The 17,351-nt window shown below is 44.4% G+C and overlaps 1 protein-coding gene across 2 annotated transcripts; it reads left to right on the forward strand.

Annotated features, from left to right (window-relative positions):
- The first annotated feature begins 214 nt into the window (after nt 1–214).
- On the forward strand, nt 215–17,257 carry SPATA5L1 (spermatogenesis associated 5 like 1). 2 transcript variants are annotated; one of them, XM_040969083.1, is made up of 8 exons: nt 218–1,328; nt 3,537–3,722; nt 9,167–9,325; nt 11,415–11,624; nt 12,207–12,399; nt 13,975–14,105; nt 15,424–15,549; nt 16,849–17,257. In XM_040969083.1, the coding sequence occupies exons 1-8, from the start codon at nt 234–236 to the stop codon at nt 16,993–16,995; spliced, it is 2,247 nt and encodes a 748-aa protein (XP_040825017.1). In that variant the 5' UTR covers nt 218–233; the 3' UTR covers nt 16,996–17,257. The 2 variants fall into 2 exon arrangements, 1 of the variants encoding a protein (XP_040825017.1); XR_005882592.1 differs by lacking the exon at nt 16,849–17,257 and having other exon boundaries at nt 215–1,328; nt 12,207–12,430; nt 15,424–15,539.
- The last annotated feature ends 94 nt before the right edge of the window (nt 17,258–17,351 follow it).

Genomic DNA, 17,351 nt, shown 5'->3' on the forward strand with positions numbered 1-17,351 from the left:
CAGACACCTGTAACTGAGTGAGTTGCTCAACTTCACCGAACGCCCTCCAAGAGCAATAATAGCAACTTACTTTCCGATTGGCCCTTCCGGCCTTCACTCAGCTCCTAGCAACCGAAAGGCCTGCCCCCTACGCACGCGCGCCTCCTGCTTCCGGCCCAGGCGCGGTGTTCCGGCCTTTCCCGTCCGGGTGGAAAGCAGCTCTTGTTTCCTGGGCCTCGTGTTTTTCTCGTGCCATGTCCACGGATTCGGGCCCCTCTCCCGAGGAGCCGCTCTTCCAGCTGCTCCCGGTAGACGCTAGGGACCGGGACACCCAGCGCTGCCGCCTCGGCCCGGCCGCCCTCCGCGCTCTGGGCGCACACTTGGGCTCGGCGCTGAAGATCTCGCTGCCCGACGGCGGTTCCTGCCTCTGCACGGCCTGGCCGCGGAGGGACGGAGCGGATGGCTTTGTGCAGCTGGACCTGCAGTGCGCGAGCCCCGGGGCGGCAATAGGGCCGTCGGGGGCTCGGAGGACGCTCGGCCTGAGCTGCCTCCGCCCGGTGCCCTGTCCGCCGTTGCGCCGCCTCACCGTGTGGCCGGAGTTACGAGAGCCGGCGGGCGCGCCGGGCGCCCAGTCTGAAGCCGAGGTGCTGGAGGCCGCGCAGGAGCTGCTGAGGAACCGTCCCGTCTCGCTTGGCCACGTGGTGGCCGCTCCGCCGGACATCCCCGGCCCTGTGGCCGCCCTGCACATCCTCAGCGGGACTCCCCGCCCGGATCCGGCAGGCCTGGTGACCCCTCGCACCTGCATCGGTCTCGGCCCTCAGCCCCCGACCAGAGCAGAGCCCAAGGCTGAAGTGCCCCTCGGGGGCCTCTCGGAGGCGGCCGACTCGCTGCGGGAGCTCCTCCTGCTGCCGCTGCGCTACCCCAGGGCCCTGGCGGCGCTGGGACTAGCCGTACCCCGCGGGGTGCTCCTCGCTGGTCCGCCCGGGGTGGGCAAGACGCAGCTGGTTCGTGCTGTGGCGCGGGAGGTGGGCGCCGAGCTGCTGGCCGTGAATGCCCCGGCGCTGCAGGGCTCCCGGCCTGGGGAGACCGAGGAGAACGTGCGGCAGGTGTTCCAGCGCGCCCGGGAGCTGGCCCGCCGCGGGCCCAGCATCCTCTTCCTGGACGAGGTGGACGCCCTGTGCCCCCGGCGAGGAGGTCCACACCGAGCCCCCGAGAGCCGCGTGGTGGCTCAGGTGTTGACACTGCTGGACGGCATCAGCGCAGACCACGAGGTCGTGGTCGTGGGAGCCACCAACCGGCCCGATGCGCTGGACGCAGCGCTGCGCAGACCCGGGAGATTTGACCGAGAGGTGAATTGGCCCTGGAACCTAGGTGTCTGCTGGCCCTCCTTGGCTGCCCTGCGGTGTTGGGGGTGTGGGAGGCGGTGAGGCCGGAATAGGGCTCTTTGTAATGCCGAGAACGCCGCTGTCCATGTGTGGTCAGTGCCCAGCACCTGTTCGCAGAATCAAATCGCCTGGGAAGCAGACTGGTCATTATAGAGTATTCGTTTCCTTGAGCGGGTCCTGAAAATGAGTATTATGTTAATGTGTAAGGGAACTTGATGTGCTTTGAGCATTTTAAACTCAGAGTTGGAATGGGAATGTAACATAGATGGAAAGAAATTTGTTGAAATAAGGGGGGAATCAGAGAGGAACTAATGCAGGTATTGTGGATTAAGGCATTCCTTGTCAGGACGTTGACATTCCACGATTGAGGGATGAGTTGAACCATTTGTCTCTCCTGTATATTCAGTTGAAGAGTTTGACTCTATGAATTTGTAAAAAAAAAAAAAAAAAGAAAAAAGAAAAAGTAGGAAACCCGAATATCAAAACATCACATTACTTAACAGGAAGTTGTTATGATAGACGTCATAAAAGGGAACTGAGAGCATTATTTCCACAGCAGTTGTGTCATAAATGCAGCCATGCTGCGTGCAGTGTATCGCTGTGAGCACCTCTCATGTCTTGGATTTGCTTGCTGTTTGGAGTGTGCACGTGAGAGTAACTGTTGGGAGTAACTGGTTAAGCTAGCGTGTTGAAAGCCGAGGAGAAGCTGAGTATTAGGATAAGCCCACCAGTGAACTGGAGGTCCGTGGTGGAGCCGGCCTGAAATAAGCATTAAAACAGAACGGTCCATGGTTTCCAGATTGTCAGTAATAGGTGTGGTCTCAAAGCCCTGTCCGAGAGGCTGCTTAGGTTTGTGGTGAAAGCAGAGCTTGTTGAGCTGCTGGTAATGACCTAGACCATCAAGCCGTGTCTGTGAAACACAGTTCTCAGTAAGGTTTGCAGAGATTGACCATAGCATGGGCCAAAACTCCAGTCAGAGCCTGGTCTGCTTTCTCTATGACTTCCATGGGGCAAATCGTTCAGTGAAAGAAGAGTTCAACACAATTGTGCAGTTGATGCCAGTTGAGAACATTTCTGCAGTTTGGTTTCTATTGCTAAAGAAAAGTGTGAAATTTAGTAATTCAGTAATTTTTATGTGTGGGAATATTTTTTAAAAAGAATTTACTTTTATTGGAAAGGCAGATTTTGTAGAGAAGGACACACGCTGATTTGTTCCCCAAATGGCCATAGTGGCTGGAGCTGAGCCAATCCAAGCCAGGAGCTTCTGGATCTCCCACACTGGTGCAGGGTCCTAAGGCTTTGGGCCGTCCTCCATTGTTTTCACTGGCATTTTCCAAGAAACTGATTTGGAAGTGGAGCAGCTGGGATACAAACCAGCTCCTGCATAGGATTCTGGTGCTCAGAGGTGGAAGATTAGCCAGTTGAGCCATTGTGCCAGCCCCTTGTGCTGGAATGCTAAAGAGAAATAATTGTGTATTTTTTGCTTTATCTGTTGTTGGGGTGAATTTTTTCCTTGCACCATCTAGTGTCAGTCTCCTGATGGTGCCTCATAGTGCAGGGACCAGATTTTGAGGTTTGTTATTCTGTTCTTGGTTTCCAGGACTTGGTAGCTTCTCAGAAAGAATAGAACTTGTGAAGTGCCAAATAATTGTGCTTGTGCAACTCTCCAGCCAGAGTTATCTGGGAAGTAATGGTTTTTTGTTTGTTTGTTTGTTTTAATTGAAAAGTCAGATGGAGGAGTAACAGAGACGATCCTCCGTCCGATGATTCACTCCCCAAGCGGCTGCAACAGCCAGAGATGAGCTGATCCAAAACCAGGAGCCTGGGGCCTCTTCTGGGTCTCCCACGCAGGTGAAGGGTCCCAAGGCTTTCGGCTGTTCTCAGCTGCTTTCCCAGGCCAGAAGCAGGGAGCTGAATGGGAAGCGGGGCTGCCAGAATTAGAACTGGTGCCCATTATGAGATCCTGGTGCATGCTAGGTGAGGATTTTAGCCGCTAGGCTACGGTGCTAGGCCCTAAGTTAGGGTTTTTATTTATCCAGAGTCTTGGCTGTGCTTGAAAACATAGGGTACTCATTACAAAATGGTTCAGTAAATGTTGTGTTTGCGAGGATAAATCATGTGCATTTGTTAAAGTGTAAACTAAGATTTTTTTTTGTTCTACCTTACATATAGATTGTCATTGGGACTCCTACTGTCCAACAAAGGCAAGCGATTCTGCAAGTGCTGACCTCGAAGATGCCGGTCTCCAGGGAGATGGATTTAGGGCTCCTGGCAGAAATGACAGTGGGCTATGTGGGCGCCGACCTGACTGCACTCTGCAGGGAGGCTGCCCTGCACGCCATCCTTCACAGTGAGAAGGTGAGCAGCCTCAGTTTCTGACTTTCTGCCTTCGTCTGAGTTAATGTGGGGGAGAAAAAGAAAAAGAGGAGGTGCATTTTTCTGGAACGTTCAGTAGTTCCTATGGCTGCTGCTCATACTCATGTTTGTATCTGGGCTCCAGAGAAATAGGATATGATGTGAAGGGTTGAGTCCTCCAGGAATTGCTCAGATTCTGCGGCCTCTCTCGTTTTTCACCGTAATGCCCTGGTTCTGAACTGAACAGCCAGGGAACACTGTGGGCCCACAAGAATCAAAGTTTTTGGTTTTTGATTTTGTTTTTTAATATGGAAAGTTTCAGACTTAGACAAAAGGTGCAATGATAGCACAAAAAAAATCTTTGTATGCCCTTCACTCAGATTCTCCAAATGTAATGTTTTACCATATTTGCTAAGTGTTCTTGTATTTGTGTGTAAGATTTATCTATTCTAATTGGAAAGACAGATTTCCAGAGAGAAGGAGATAGAGAAAGAGTTCCATCTGCTGATTCACTGTCCAGGTGGCCACAACAGTAGAGCTGAGCTGATCTGAAGCCAGGAACTAGGAGCTTCCTTGAGGTCTCCCATGCAGGTGCAGGGTCCCAGGGCTTTAGACCATCCTCTGCTGCTTTCCCAGGCAGGAGCTGGAAAGGAAGTGAAGCTCTGGAACACAAACTGGCATCCATATGGGATGCCAGTGCTTGCAGGGGGAGGATTAGCTAATTGAACCATCATGCTGACTATGTTTGTATTTCTGTATCTTTTTCTGAAACATTTGAGAATATATTGCAGCTGTCATGTCCTATGGTCACTGTGAACTTGAGCATATATCCCCTAAAAACAAGGGTTTTGAGCACAATTAGAATTCTCAAGATGAGGACGATGATATTGAGCCAGTAATTTACATAAATCTGGCCTTAACTGTGGTAAGAGGACGGGTCCTTTACTGTATAGCACATTCCTCAGCTTGGATTTGACTGACGATCCTGTGATCCTGTGGTTTCTCAGAGGGTCTGTTAGCAGTACCTGCTACCTTCTGTCCTATCACTGGTGAAGTTAACTTTGGTGTCTTGAATAGGGCAATGTCTGAGACATCTCCCTTGTCCAGGAGAAAAGCAACACTATTTCCTCACTTAAAAAAAAAAAAAGACATTTATTTTTATTGGAAAGTCAGATATACAAAGAGGAGAGATGGAGAGGAAGATCTTCCATCCACTGATTCACTCCTTAAGTGGCTGCAATGGTTGGAGCTGAGCTGATCCAAAGCCAGGAGCCCAGAGCTCCCTCCGGGTCTTCCTTGCAGGTGCAGGGTCCCAAGGCTTTGGGTCAACCCTCACTGCCTTTCCAGACCACAAGCAGGGACCTGGATGGGAAGCGGGGTTGCCGGGATTAGAACCAGTACCCATATGGGATCCTGGCACATGCAAGGGAGCTACCCCAGCCACTAGGCTACCATGCCAGGCCCCCTCATTTTTTAAAAGGTATTTTTAATATGTGTCTTGCAGGGCACTAGATCTCCATTTAAACACCAGACACCTAGAAGCTTGTTTAAATGTTATCTTTGACAGTCAGGGCTTTCCTTCATCACTGGTGTTTTGTTTTGTTTTTTTGTTTTCTATCACCACTGTTCTGAAAAACATATAGCTTAAGCATATTTGATCCAAACTGATCCATGTTTGATTATTGGTGTGTAGTAAGTGAATTGTGAATCCCTGAAAATAGTTCATTTCGACTAAGGATTCTGGAACAAGATTTTTAATCTCCGTTGTCACATCAACTATAAAAGGATTGGTTGGGCCTGGCGGTGTGACCTAGTGGCTAAAATCCTCGCCTTTAACGTGCCAGGATCCCATATGGGCGCCGGTTCTAATCCTGGCAGCTCCACTTCCCATCCAGCTCTCTGCTTGAGGCCTGGGAAAGCAGTAGAGGATGGCCCAAAGCCTTGGAACCCTGTGGGAGACCTGGAAGAGGTTCCTGGTTCCCGGCTTTGGATCAGCGCAGCACCGGCCATTGCACTAACTTGGGGAGTGAATCATCAGATGGAAGATTTTCCTCTCTGTCTCTCCTCCTCTCTGTATATCTGACTTTGTAATAAATTTTTTTAAAAAAATCTTTAAAAAAAAAGGATAGGTTTTTCATCCTAAATTTTGAAGAGCCATTTCACCTGAATACTTTTCTCCCTCCCCTGCATCCCTTTCCTTTATTTGATTCTTATTCCAAAGGTGGGAAGAAGTTACATGAACTTCTAAGCCCTTGGCTTTGAAGCTAAAACCAAAGCTGGACATTTTCATCGGTCCCTTGTCTTAGGGAGAAGCTGAGTGACCCAGGGGATGAGAAAGGAGACTTAGAGTCAGGCTTCTCTCTGCTTTCAAGTCCCAGGTTAGTTTTAAGTGCCCGTGGCTGCTGCCATGCTGGGGTGGAGCTGCCGCTACTGCAGCAGGGCCTACCAAGGTGTAGCTACCACACGTGGTGGCCGAGCTCAGAAACAACTCAGGAGGGGTGGGGGACAAAGGCACAAGGGAGAGGGCAGAGGCATCAGTTCCTGCTCCATCTTTTTCTTCTTTCTTCACCAGGCAGCTGAGGGGTGTTTGTTGCCCCTCTTTCTGTGCCAGGGCAGATGCATGATTGATGCCAATGTTTTGTGAAGTATTCCTATCAAGGGATTAGAGGTGTAGTCTAATAGACAGAAGGGAAGAATTAATAGTCTGAAAGAGTTACAGGAACCAAGTGGAATCATGTACATCTTGTGCCATAAGTGAGATTTTCTAGTGTTGATGTCCAACCTCTAACACTACCAGCCAAAAAGATATTTTAAAAATTACATAGTAATGTCCTTTATGAGAAATTAAACAAGATTGAGCATTACAAAGAAACTCAAAGTTATCTGGAACCACACCTTCCGGAATTACAGTTGTAAAGATTTTGGCCGAAGACTGTTCAGAATAGCTGAAGACATATATGAAGATGTTCACATATGTAATCCCACATAAATGGGCTAAAGGAATAAGTTGAGAATCTTAACTTATAAAAGAGGCACATGCTTTAGTAAATATTATACAGATATTGTAATAAGAATGGGAGAACTTTAAACTTAAAAAAATGACCCTTCTAAAATGATCACAACATAAAATTAGAGAAGATAACCATTGTTTTTATTTTTTGAAAGGCAGAGTTACAAAGAGAAAGGGATATTTTGCATCCACTGATTGACTCTCCAAATGGCCACAGCTAGGGCTGCCAGGCTGGAGCCAGGAGCTTCTTCTAGGTCTCCCACATGAGTGACAGAGGCCCATGCACTTGGGCTGTCCTCTGCTGCTTTTGCCAGAGCAGTAGCAGGGGGCTGGATTGGAAGTAGAGCCATGGGAACGCAAACCTATGGTTATATGGGGTGCCAGCATTGCAGGAGGCAGCTTAAGCTGCTCTGCTACGCCGGCCCTGGAGATGACTTGTCCAAGCATGAAATCTAATATCTGGAAAGGAAATTATTTGATCATTTGAAGGTAGAAAAACAATATAAGCAGAGTCAATGCTAGTCAGGGCTGGCATAATGGGTAAAGCTGCTGCATGATACCAGCAACCCATATGGGTGCCAGTTCAAGTCCAACTGCCCACTCATGATTCAGCAACCTGCTAATGTGTCTGGGAAAATAGCAGAAGATAGCCCAAGTTCTTGCGTTGCAGCCGTTTGGGGAGTGAACCAGCACATGGGAATCTGTCTTTGTATCCTTCTGTAACTCTGCCTTTAAATCAATTTTTAAAAAATTAAAAATGACCAGGAAAATGCTTTTCATATCTATTTCCTTGATAGTCAAAGAACTCTTACAAATTACTTAGAAAAGATATGAGAGAACAGTTATTTGCTGATAAAAGGAATGCCAATAAACATGAAATATGAAGTCTTCAACCTTAAGTTCTTTAAAAATCATTGAGTCTCTTTTTTTGAAGTTCTTATCTTGAAATAATTTAAAACTTACAGAGAGCTGCAAGATAATTGGCAGAGAATTCCTCCAAGCCCTTTATGTAAATCCATTGTTTTTTTTTTTTACATTTTGCCAATTTATCATTCATCCTCTTCTCTCTGCCTCTGCAAGTATATGTGAATATTTTATATATACAAACACACAGCATGTATTTTGGACCATTTGAGAATGAGTTGTATATGTCAGCATCCTTTATTGCTTAACATTTAAAGTGTTTCCTGAAGTTACTGCACATTGTGTCCTTTTATAGTCATTGTTTTAGGAACTCTAATACTGGTGTAAAGTGCTATCAGCTCTGCAGTCCATATTCTCATCTTGGCAGTTGTTCCAATCTTGTCAGTTTTCCCCTCTCTCTGCTCTGTGTGTGTATTTAGGGGGAGAAGGGACAGATTTGACACTGATGTAACTGACGCAAGCCAGTCATTTTATAGAACGGTCAGGTTGCAGTTACACGTCCCTGTTGGGAATACTCCATCACCCATGTTGTTTCCTTAGAGTCCCACAGATGGAGAGGTGAAGTCCATCAGCTCCCTCACTGGTGATATTCCTTTGGGTCGACCCGTTTAATGCAATGTCCACTTTTTCCACTCTATAGCCGTGATTTTTCCCTTTGCCACTAGTAAGATATCTGTGAGAAGACCCTTGGCAACTGTACGTATCTTGCTTCTCACCAAGCCTTGCTCTTCTAGACACACCATCCAAATCTTGCTCGAGACAGCTTTTACTGTGACAGCCACAAGGCAGGTATTTCTTATTCATTCCCTTTCTCCATCTGAACTGAAGAAATTTAATTAACACAGTAATGAGTACCATTTTTTCCCTGTCCTGTTGGCAGAAATTTAAAAGTTGGTAATTTGTGGGGTGAGGGCAACTTCAAATTATTGGAGAAAAGGTGATGCAACTTACTTTGAGGACAGTTGGTAACAGCTGTCAAAATTGTGAACATATGCTCTTGAGCCCAATAATCCTGCTTTGAGGACGTGGTGCATCAGGCACTTGCACAAGAAAGAGCTCTCAGTTGCAGTGTTGCTTTTAATCACAAAAGACCAGGAACAATCCAGTGTCTGTCATAAAATGCTGGTTCAGTTATGAAACATACTCAGTGGTGTATTAGGTAGATGTCAAAATGAGTGATACAAAACCCTGTTGTTGACATGGAAATATTCTAAGACAAGAGAAAAGCAGAGCATACAGTGGATATGTGTAATGTGATTCTCTTTGGTGATCATTTAGAAAGACTTACATAGGCTTGTCATGAAGCATATAGAAGCCTGATGGCCTCATGGGTGACAACTGGGAGGAATTGTCAGGGAAACATATACTTGTTCTCATGTATAAATTTTCTTCATGAGAATGAAATAGATTTATAAACTCAAAGGAAGGTTTTTAAAAGTCATTGTGCTTGATATCACAAAAAGGACCACCTAATTTGGGGTTTGTTTTTGATGTTTTGTGTACACTTGTTCAGAACCAGAACAATCCAATGGTTGATGAAGCCGACTTCCTTGAAGCTTTTAAGAAGATTCAGCCCTCATCATTTCGAAGTGTTTTGGGACTGGTGGACGTCAAGCCTGTTGACTGGGAGCATATTGGTGGTCTTGAAGATGTAAAACTGAAGTTAAGACAGGTATGTGGCTGATTGGCTTAAGCTATTAAGATGTACACATTCACATCCTGGGAGTCTAGGAGAGAAACGTACTTTACGGAAGCTGTCCTTGCTGCTCCTCTAGTGCAATTGCAGCTGCTAATTCAGTGGTCACTTTTCAGTCCGAATATAACTAGACTTGATAGACATTGTTTTTCATACTTTCCAACTTCAGCCCTCCTTGTGCTTTTAAGAGTTGGTATTCTAGAGCAGGGTTGGCAGATTTTCTTGAAGAGCCAGATAGTAAAAGTAAACTTTGTGAACCATTCATTCCCTGTTACAGATTCGCTGTTGGTGTGCAGAGGGAGCTTAAGGCAGCACATTTGAATCAGACTTTTCTATCTCTATGGCTCCTGTGTCATTGGATCCAGCCAATCAACTGAAGAATGTTGGTGGGGGGAGGAATTGAATTTGTGTATATATATATATGTGTGTGTGTACACTTATGTATGTATTGCATATGTACTTCTATGTAGCATATATGTAGTTATATATCATTTGCTTTATAAGTAATTTAGAGATGATTTTAAGTATATAAAAAGATGTGTGAGAGTAATATGTAAGTATTATGCCACTTTATGTAAGGGACTTGAGTTTCCCTGGATTTTGGTATCCATAGGATAAGTAATATTCCCTAAGGATAATACTGAGAGATTGTATTCTGATAAAATCTTATTTGTGGGCATTGAAATCCTATAATTATTACTTTTCACAAAGTGTTATTTGATTTTTTTCAAGCACTTAAACATTTAAAAACCATTCTTAGTTTGTGGGCTATACAAATACAGATGGCATGTTTTAATTGTGTGACCTGTGATGTAGAAGATATTTCATGGCTGAGATACAGGGACTGGTACAGCATCATAATGAATGGTGGTGTGGCCCGAGAGTCAGCTGATATTGGTGTTCCCAAGGGGGTTGAAGTATAGTCCTCTCTATATCCTCTCAGCTACACTGTGTTTTCAAATTGGTTTTTACCAGTTTACCTTACCTGCCCTAAGAAGCTAGATTTCTCTAATACTCAGAAACAAGTGATTTATAAATTAATTTTAATTTGTTTATCTTTACCTGGACTTAGGTATTTCAAGTGAACCCTGGAATCCTTAATTCCATGAATAAGAACATTTATAACATGCCTAATTTATGTGCGTGTATTTGTGTTTATATATGTGTGTGTGTGTGTACTGACAGACTCATTTAATCTTCGTAAGATGGATGGGGCAAACTAAGATTTGCCCGTGGGCTCCTTGCCTCTGGTTTGATTGTCTCCCCATCAATTTCCCGTACTGTTTCCTTGTCATTGACTAAAACTTTCAAGTCCTACTTCATCTCCATTGCTGCTTGCTTTCCCTGGCTTTGCCATTGTTCTCACCATTGGAGTTCGTTGTAGTGTCTTGCATCTGTGTTGTTCCTTCTCTTCTGGCAATGCTGTTTCCTGGCCCGGTTGTTTACAAGCCTCCTTTCCTATCAATGATTAGCGTAGGTACAGGATTACCTTTGTCTTGGGTAATAAATGAATCCTTAAAAGCTGTTTCTACTCAGTTAAGATTAATTGAGTTCCTCCTCTGGGAAGGTGTCATTCTAGATGCTGGGGATTTAATGCTGAAATTGCTTACATTTTAGTAAGTGAAGAAAGGCAGACCCAATCTGGAAAGAAGAGCAATAGCAAATTGACAAGTGACCTCAAAGGCAAAGATGGGGAAATAATACGGTGACTAGGAAGGGGAGGTTCTGTTTTGACTAAGGTGGCATGAGTACTTCCCTAAGGAGATGGCATTTGGACTGAGACCTGGGGGGGAAGCTCAGGTGGAGAGAAATGAGCAAGTGACAGCCCTGAGGTGGACATTAGCCAGGGGTCAGGAGATGGTCTGGTGTCACAGAGCCCTTGAAGCTGGTGTGAGTAGGGAATAGGGATTCAGATTGGGTTCTAGCTCTGAAGGGAAGTTATTTAAGAGTTTTAAATAGGAAATTATGTAACCTACCTTGGGTTCAAAGATGCCTGTTGCTTTTCCAGTCTGCATTGTGTGGTGTCATTGTTATAGGGAAACTCTCTCTTTCTGTGTACTTACAGAGCATCGAGTGGCCTCTGAAATTCCCTCGGGAATTCGTTAGGATGGGTCTGACACAACCAAGGGGAGTTCTCCTCTACGGTCCTCCAGGCTGTGCAAAAACCACGCTGGTGAGGGCCCTGGCCACCAGCTGTCACTGCTCTTTCGTTTCAGTGAGCGGAGCTGATCTCTTTTCACCCTTTGTTGGAGATTCAGAAAAAATGTTGTCCCAGGTTGGTTCATTTCCCTGCATATTTAAGTTTACTTTTGAATATTTGTTTTATGTCTTTGGAACAAATTTATCTTCTAAAAAATCAATAGTTTATTCTCCAATTATAAAAGTTATATAAGCTTGTTCATAGATGATTTAGAAAATGTAGGAAACCATATTTTGATAAATTTGCTCTTTTTTGTTTTTAAATGAAAAACACGTTTTACAATACAAGGGAACTTCAAAGCTTTGTGGAAAAATAAAATTGAAATATAAATTTATTTTGGTGAAAAGAACATTCTAAAGTCATACATAGTATTATAATATGCATGGTCCATGAAAGTTTTTGAAGAATCATTGTTCATCTTGTTTGACCCTGCTATTTAAACTTAAAATAATACTTCTGAAATTCCATAACACTAAATAGTTTTTGGAAATATATTTACTACATAATACCTCATTGATCCTTATCTTATTAATTCCCCCAGGTTTTAGGTATTTAGACTGTTTACATTTGAAAAATTACGAATATCAATGCAGAAAGCATACGTTCATGTAACTAATGTATAACTGAAGCTTCTTAATGTCTTCTTCCTAATAAAAGGTATTTAGACAAGCAAGAGCAAATACTCCAGCAATTGTGTTTTTGGATGAAATTGATTCAATCTTGGGATCTCGCTCAGTCAGCAGAACAGGATGTAATGTTCAAGAGCGAGTTCTTTCTGTTCTCCTGAATGAATTAGATGGTGTTGGACTTAAGACGATAGAAAGAAGAGGAAGTAAATCAAGTCAACAGGGTAAATACAAGGAGCTGAAAAAAATGAAGAGGTATTTATTAGCTAGAATATTCCCCCCAAAGCCCAGGCCAACATTAAGTAAACACCTGTGTGCTGGTCCTCTTCTGGTGTCGGAATCTTCTGGAGGGATTACACAATTTTATTTGTCGGGATTTATACAGAGCTGGTAATGGTTGTGATGTGTCTAGGAAGGGATAGGTAAGCTTTATAATGAATTACCTCAGATATGTATGAATGAATTTATTTTCTCCAAGTATGAGAAGTAAAATTTTAGAGCCAATGGAGAAGGGAGGCTATTTGTGCTTATCCTTCTCTGAAAACTTCTGTATAAAGCCAGGCAGGTTATTACTTCCAGTCGTCCTAGGAATGGCTTACTTGGTTATAGAGGGAAACCCGGCTTTGGAGCTTCCTCACTCCCTCTCCAAGTCTGTTGTTCTCCAGGTAGAGTTTGGGAACCTGTTATTCCCGAGAGACAATAGACAAGTCTTCTTTTATTCCTGTCTTACTTGTTTTGCATTTTGAAAAACTGTTGTGTGGAACATTTCACATTAGAATCAGAGATCAGCTAGTCACATCTCGGCTGGAAGGAATCCCTTCTTCCATCTCTGACAGGTATTCAGCTGCCCCTGCTGAGAGATCATCCAGTCCAGGGAACTCACTGATTACAGCCCTGGAGAGCTGCTCTGGTTACTCAGCAAAGAGTCCTCAGTGCCGAGTGTGCATAAAGCCTCTGCCTTTAGCTTTTACACATTCCCTGTCTTCATCCAGGATTTGCATACCTGGAACGTTGGTTGATTGTCGACAGTTTTACCTTTGGAAAATACAATGGCACTCGCTCTTCAGGCATAGGATAGCTGAAACTTTCCATAACTGCATGTCCGTGCCTCCTGGTTAGTCCTAGGCTCCTGCCTTCGCAGGTAGTCTGTGTAAGTGGTGATCATATGCTGAGGGTTCAGGTGCCTTCAGGTCCCCAGAGGGATGCATCCTGCAGTGTCAAGTTCTCCACCGATCCTCACATGCAGAAAAGCCCTTTCCTTCACCATACTAGCAAACAGCTCTTTGATGACTGATTTGTTCCTGGGATACTCTGATTCTAGAAGGCCTGAGATTGCTGATCCTTAGAAAAGGATATCCTTATTTACAAATAAATGGACATTCTTACAGGTTACAAAAGAAACTTAGGAGTCCACATCATGTCTCCATGTGTTAAACTTAACTGCAGTTCATGTATGACCACAGTGTATGGTGATGGTTCAATTCCTGGCTGCTCCTCTTCCAATCTAGTACACAGCTGATTGACCTGGGAAAACAGTGGAAGATGGTCTGAATGCTTAGGGCTCTGCCAGCCCTTTGGGGGACATATAGATGCTGGGTTCCAGGTTTCTGGCTTCAGTGTAGCCCCACCCTGACTATTGCAGCCATTTGGGGATTGGATCAGTGGATGGAGGATCTCTGTCTTTCTCTCTCTGCCTTTTAAATAAGTAAATATTTTTAAAAAAAAAAAAAAGAAGAAGAAGAAGAAAAATGTAATCGTAACTTAATGACATGTCTTTTTGCTTTTATGTTTTCCCTCAGAGTCTCGAGAAGTTTTTAATCGCCACGTGATGATTGTCGCAGCAACAAATAGACCCGAGATGTTAGATGATGCTTTATTACGCCCTGGAAGATTCGATAAGATCATCTACATTCCACCTCCAGATCAAAAGGTAACCAGAGACACGTTTCCTCTGCAGGAGCCTTCTTAACAGTGTCCGCATTTGCACCCCAAGGGAGCGTGGCTGACCTGGGCCCCATGCTGGCTGGGGTGAGCCCAGGTGTCCTCCTCATGCTGGTTGCACTCACCCTGCTTGTTGGTCCATCCTCTTGATCTGCTTACACGGGGTTCGCTGGCCTTTCTCAGAGAGACAGAAACATAAAGGATGGTCGTTCTGATGTTATGCAGGCTGCCCTGTGTTTTGCAGCTAGAATGGAGGAATGCCCGAGTATTACAGGAGCTGACAGCCCAGGGACTGCCTCATTTCAGAGGTGAGCCCTGGGATTACAGGGAGCATGCCCATGTTCCTGGGCAGGCAGTGACGTCCTTGCCCTTCCCAGAAGCTTATAGGGAGTGACAAAAGGCCCAGAAAATGATTTCTTTTTTTCTTTTTAGATTTATTTATGTATTTACTTGGGCCCGGCGCAGTGGCCTAGTGGCTAAAGTCCTCACTTTGAACATGCCAGGATCCCATATGGGCGCCGGTTCTAATCCTGGCAGCTCCACTTCCTATCCAGCTCCCTGCTTGTGACCTGGGAAAGCAGTCGAGGACAGCCCAAAGCTTTGGGACCCTGCACCCGTGTGGGAAACCCGGAGGAGGTTCCTGGTTCCCGGCTTTGGATCAGCGCAGTACCAGCTGTTGCGGCTCACTTGGGGAGTGAATCATCGGACAGAAGATCTTCCTCTCTCTGTATATCTGACTTTGTAATAAAAATAAATAAATCTTTTTTAAAAAAAGATTTATGTACTTACTTGAATTATTTTTAAAGATTTATTTATTTGAAAAGCAAAGTTGACTGAGAGGGAAAAATAGAGAGGGATCTTCCATCCCTTAGTTTGCTTCCCAAATGGCCATAATGGCTGGGGTTAACCAGGCCAAAAAGACGATTCCAGAGCTTCTTCCCTGCCTCCCATGTGGGTGCAGGGACTCAGGCACTTGGGCCATCCTTGCTGCTTTCTCAGGCACATAACAGGGAGCTGGATCAGAAGTGGAGCAGCCGGATCTTGAACCATTGGGCAGTGGTGCTGCAGGCAGAGGCTTAACTTGTTAGACCACTGTACAAGACCCTCATTTTATCTCTTACAGAGATAATGCTGTCTATGTGAAAGTAGAATTGTCAAGCACTGACGTTTCTCATGATGTCAGTGATTTTTATTTCAATCTCAAGTATATGTCTGTACTTTCACTATACCTATAATATGATAGAAAACTCAAGACTGAAGATGTTCTGTGTAACATTGTAACCATGCTTTGTTTGGTTTTCTTCCAGGGCAGACTTTCTATTTTAGAAATCTGTACAAAAACCATGCCAATAGGGTCTGATGTTTCCTTGGAACACCTGGCAGCAGAAACGTGCTTTTTCTCTGGAGCTGACCTCAGAAACCTCTGCAAAGAAGTAAGAAACCTGTAGTTCAAAACATTCCTCCTTTCACTCCAGAGTTGATTGACATGGCAGTGTTCTGTGAAAGACTTCTGAGTAGCAGGTGCCATGCACTGTGAAATAGGGGTGCAGCCTCGTTTCCTTACAGCACAGGCAGACCACAGTATTGCCTTGGTGATCGCAGCTACAGAGTCCTTTGGGGGAAGTTCAGGGTGCTTTTATGCCTAGAAGGGTCCTGACCCAGACTTGGAAGGCTCAGGGAGGCTTTCTGGCAGAAGAGGAAATTGGCAGAGTGATGAGGGTATTAGCCAGCTAAGGGAGGTAAACTGCAGGGCTGGGCTTTGAAAGAAGACATGACACTCTTGAAGCTTACAGTGGGGAATGGCAAGAAATAAGCAGATGAAGTGAACAATGGCCAGATGTCACAGGTCCCTGGAATCCACTGTAAAGCAATTAGGCTCTTTATTTTAGGGCAGAATATATCTTTTCCTCACCCATAAACTTCTGCTAAATATGGCTTTGTGTAATGCACAGATTAAAAGTATATAGTTACTAATATGAAGTGGACACACTATGAAGTGTCATTGTTATAACCATCACTAGTGTAGGGACAGGAGCGCTCAGCTCTCCGGCCGCTCCTCAACCTTCTCCAGCGACTGGCCTGGCCCTGGAGGTCAGGGCTGCTGCCTGGGATCATCACACAAATGAAGGTTTCTCTGCTCCTTTAACTCAAAATGGTGTTTTTGAAATTCATCCATGGTTTTGTGTATAGCCATAGGTTTTCCACTGCTTTATAATATTCTAGTATGTTAGTTTACTGCATTTATTTTTATTTATCCAATCTCTTCTTTTTGAGCATTTGGGTTTCTCCTCTGTTGCTGTTATGAACTGTGGTGCTGGGAATAGTCTTATACATGTCTCCAGATGTGCATTTATGTCTGGTCCATGTGTGTGTAACTGGAAGATCTTTTGCTTAAGTTTATAACTCAGGTTGTCAAAACTTACCTATTCCAAGGCCAAGAAGATACTTTCTCATTATTAAAAAATATGTATGGGCTTGTGTTAGGTTTAATAACCTACAGGTTGACTCTTCCTGTTTAAGGCTGAAGTTTAATGGAGAAGTAGTTATGGGTCTGCTGCATATATTTTTAATCACTTTAAATTTGTTAGCTTAATATTTTTAGTGCCAGAAATACTGGAATCCTGTGAAATGCAACTGGGATTTTGTATTCTGATTTTATAGTATTGCCAAATATCCTGAAAAACAAAAAGTTGAAGCCAAGTGAGTGTTGTCCTACTGCTTGTCCCTTCCAGGCTGCCCTGCTCGCTCTCCAAGAAGATGGACTGCAAGCAAGCACAGTGAGACAAGAGCATTTTCTACAGTCGCTGAAGATCGTAAAACCGTCTTTAAGCCACGAGGACCTGACTTCATATGAAAACTTAATTAAGAAAGATTTCTAGTTTAGAAGATATTCAAGAATAACTTTACATTCTTGTTGGGTTGTTTGCATTTACAAAATGGGACCTTGCCTGCATTTTGTGACTTCACACGTTATGAGAGTATATATTTGCCTTGTAAATAAAACAAAACAAACCTTGTGTGAGAATTAATTCTAACTCTGATTAGTTGGTCTTTAACAGTTTTGTTGCATTTCCAAGTTGTCTGTCCCCACTTCTTATGTAGGCACATGTATGCACACTTTTCTAATTGATGTCAGAGTAGATTATAGGCATCATGCCCCTTTTCTCCCTTGGAACTTAAGAGTGTATTCCTTTCTCATAAGGTTAATTTTCTTGTAGGACCACAGTGCAATTTC

The sequence above is a fragment of the Ochotona curzoniae genome, unplaced genomic scaffold, assembly GCF_017591425.1.
Source record: "Ochotona curzoniae isolate NIBS_2020 unplaced genomic scaffold, NIBS_Ocur_1.0 scaffold_4701, whole genome shotgun sequence".
NCBI lineage: Eukaryota > Metazoa > Chordata > Mammalia > Lagomorpha > Ochotonidae > Ochotona > Ochotona curzoniae.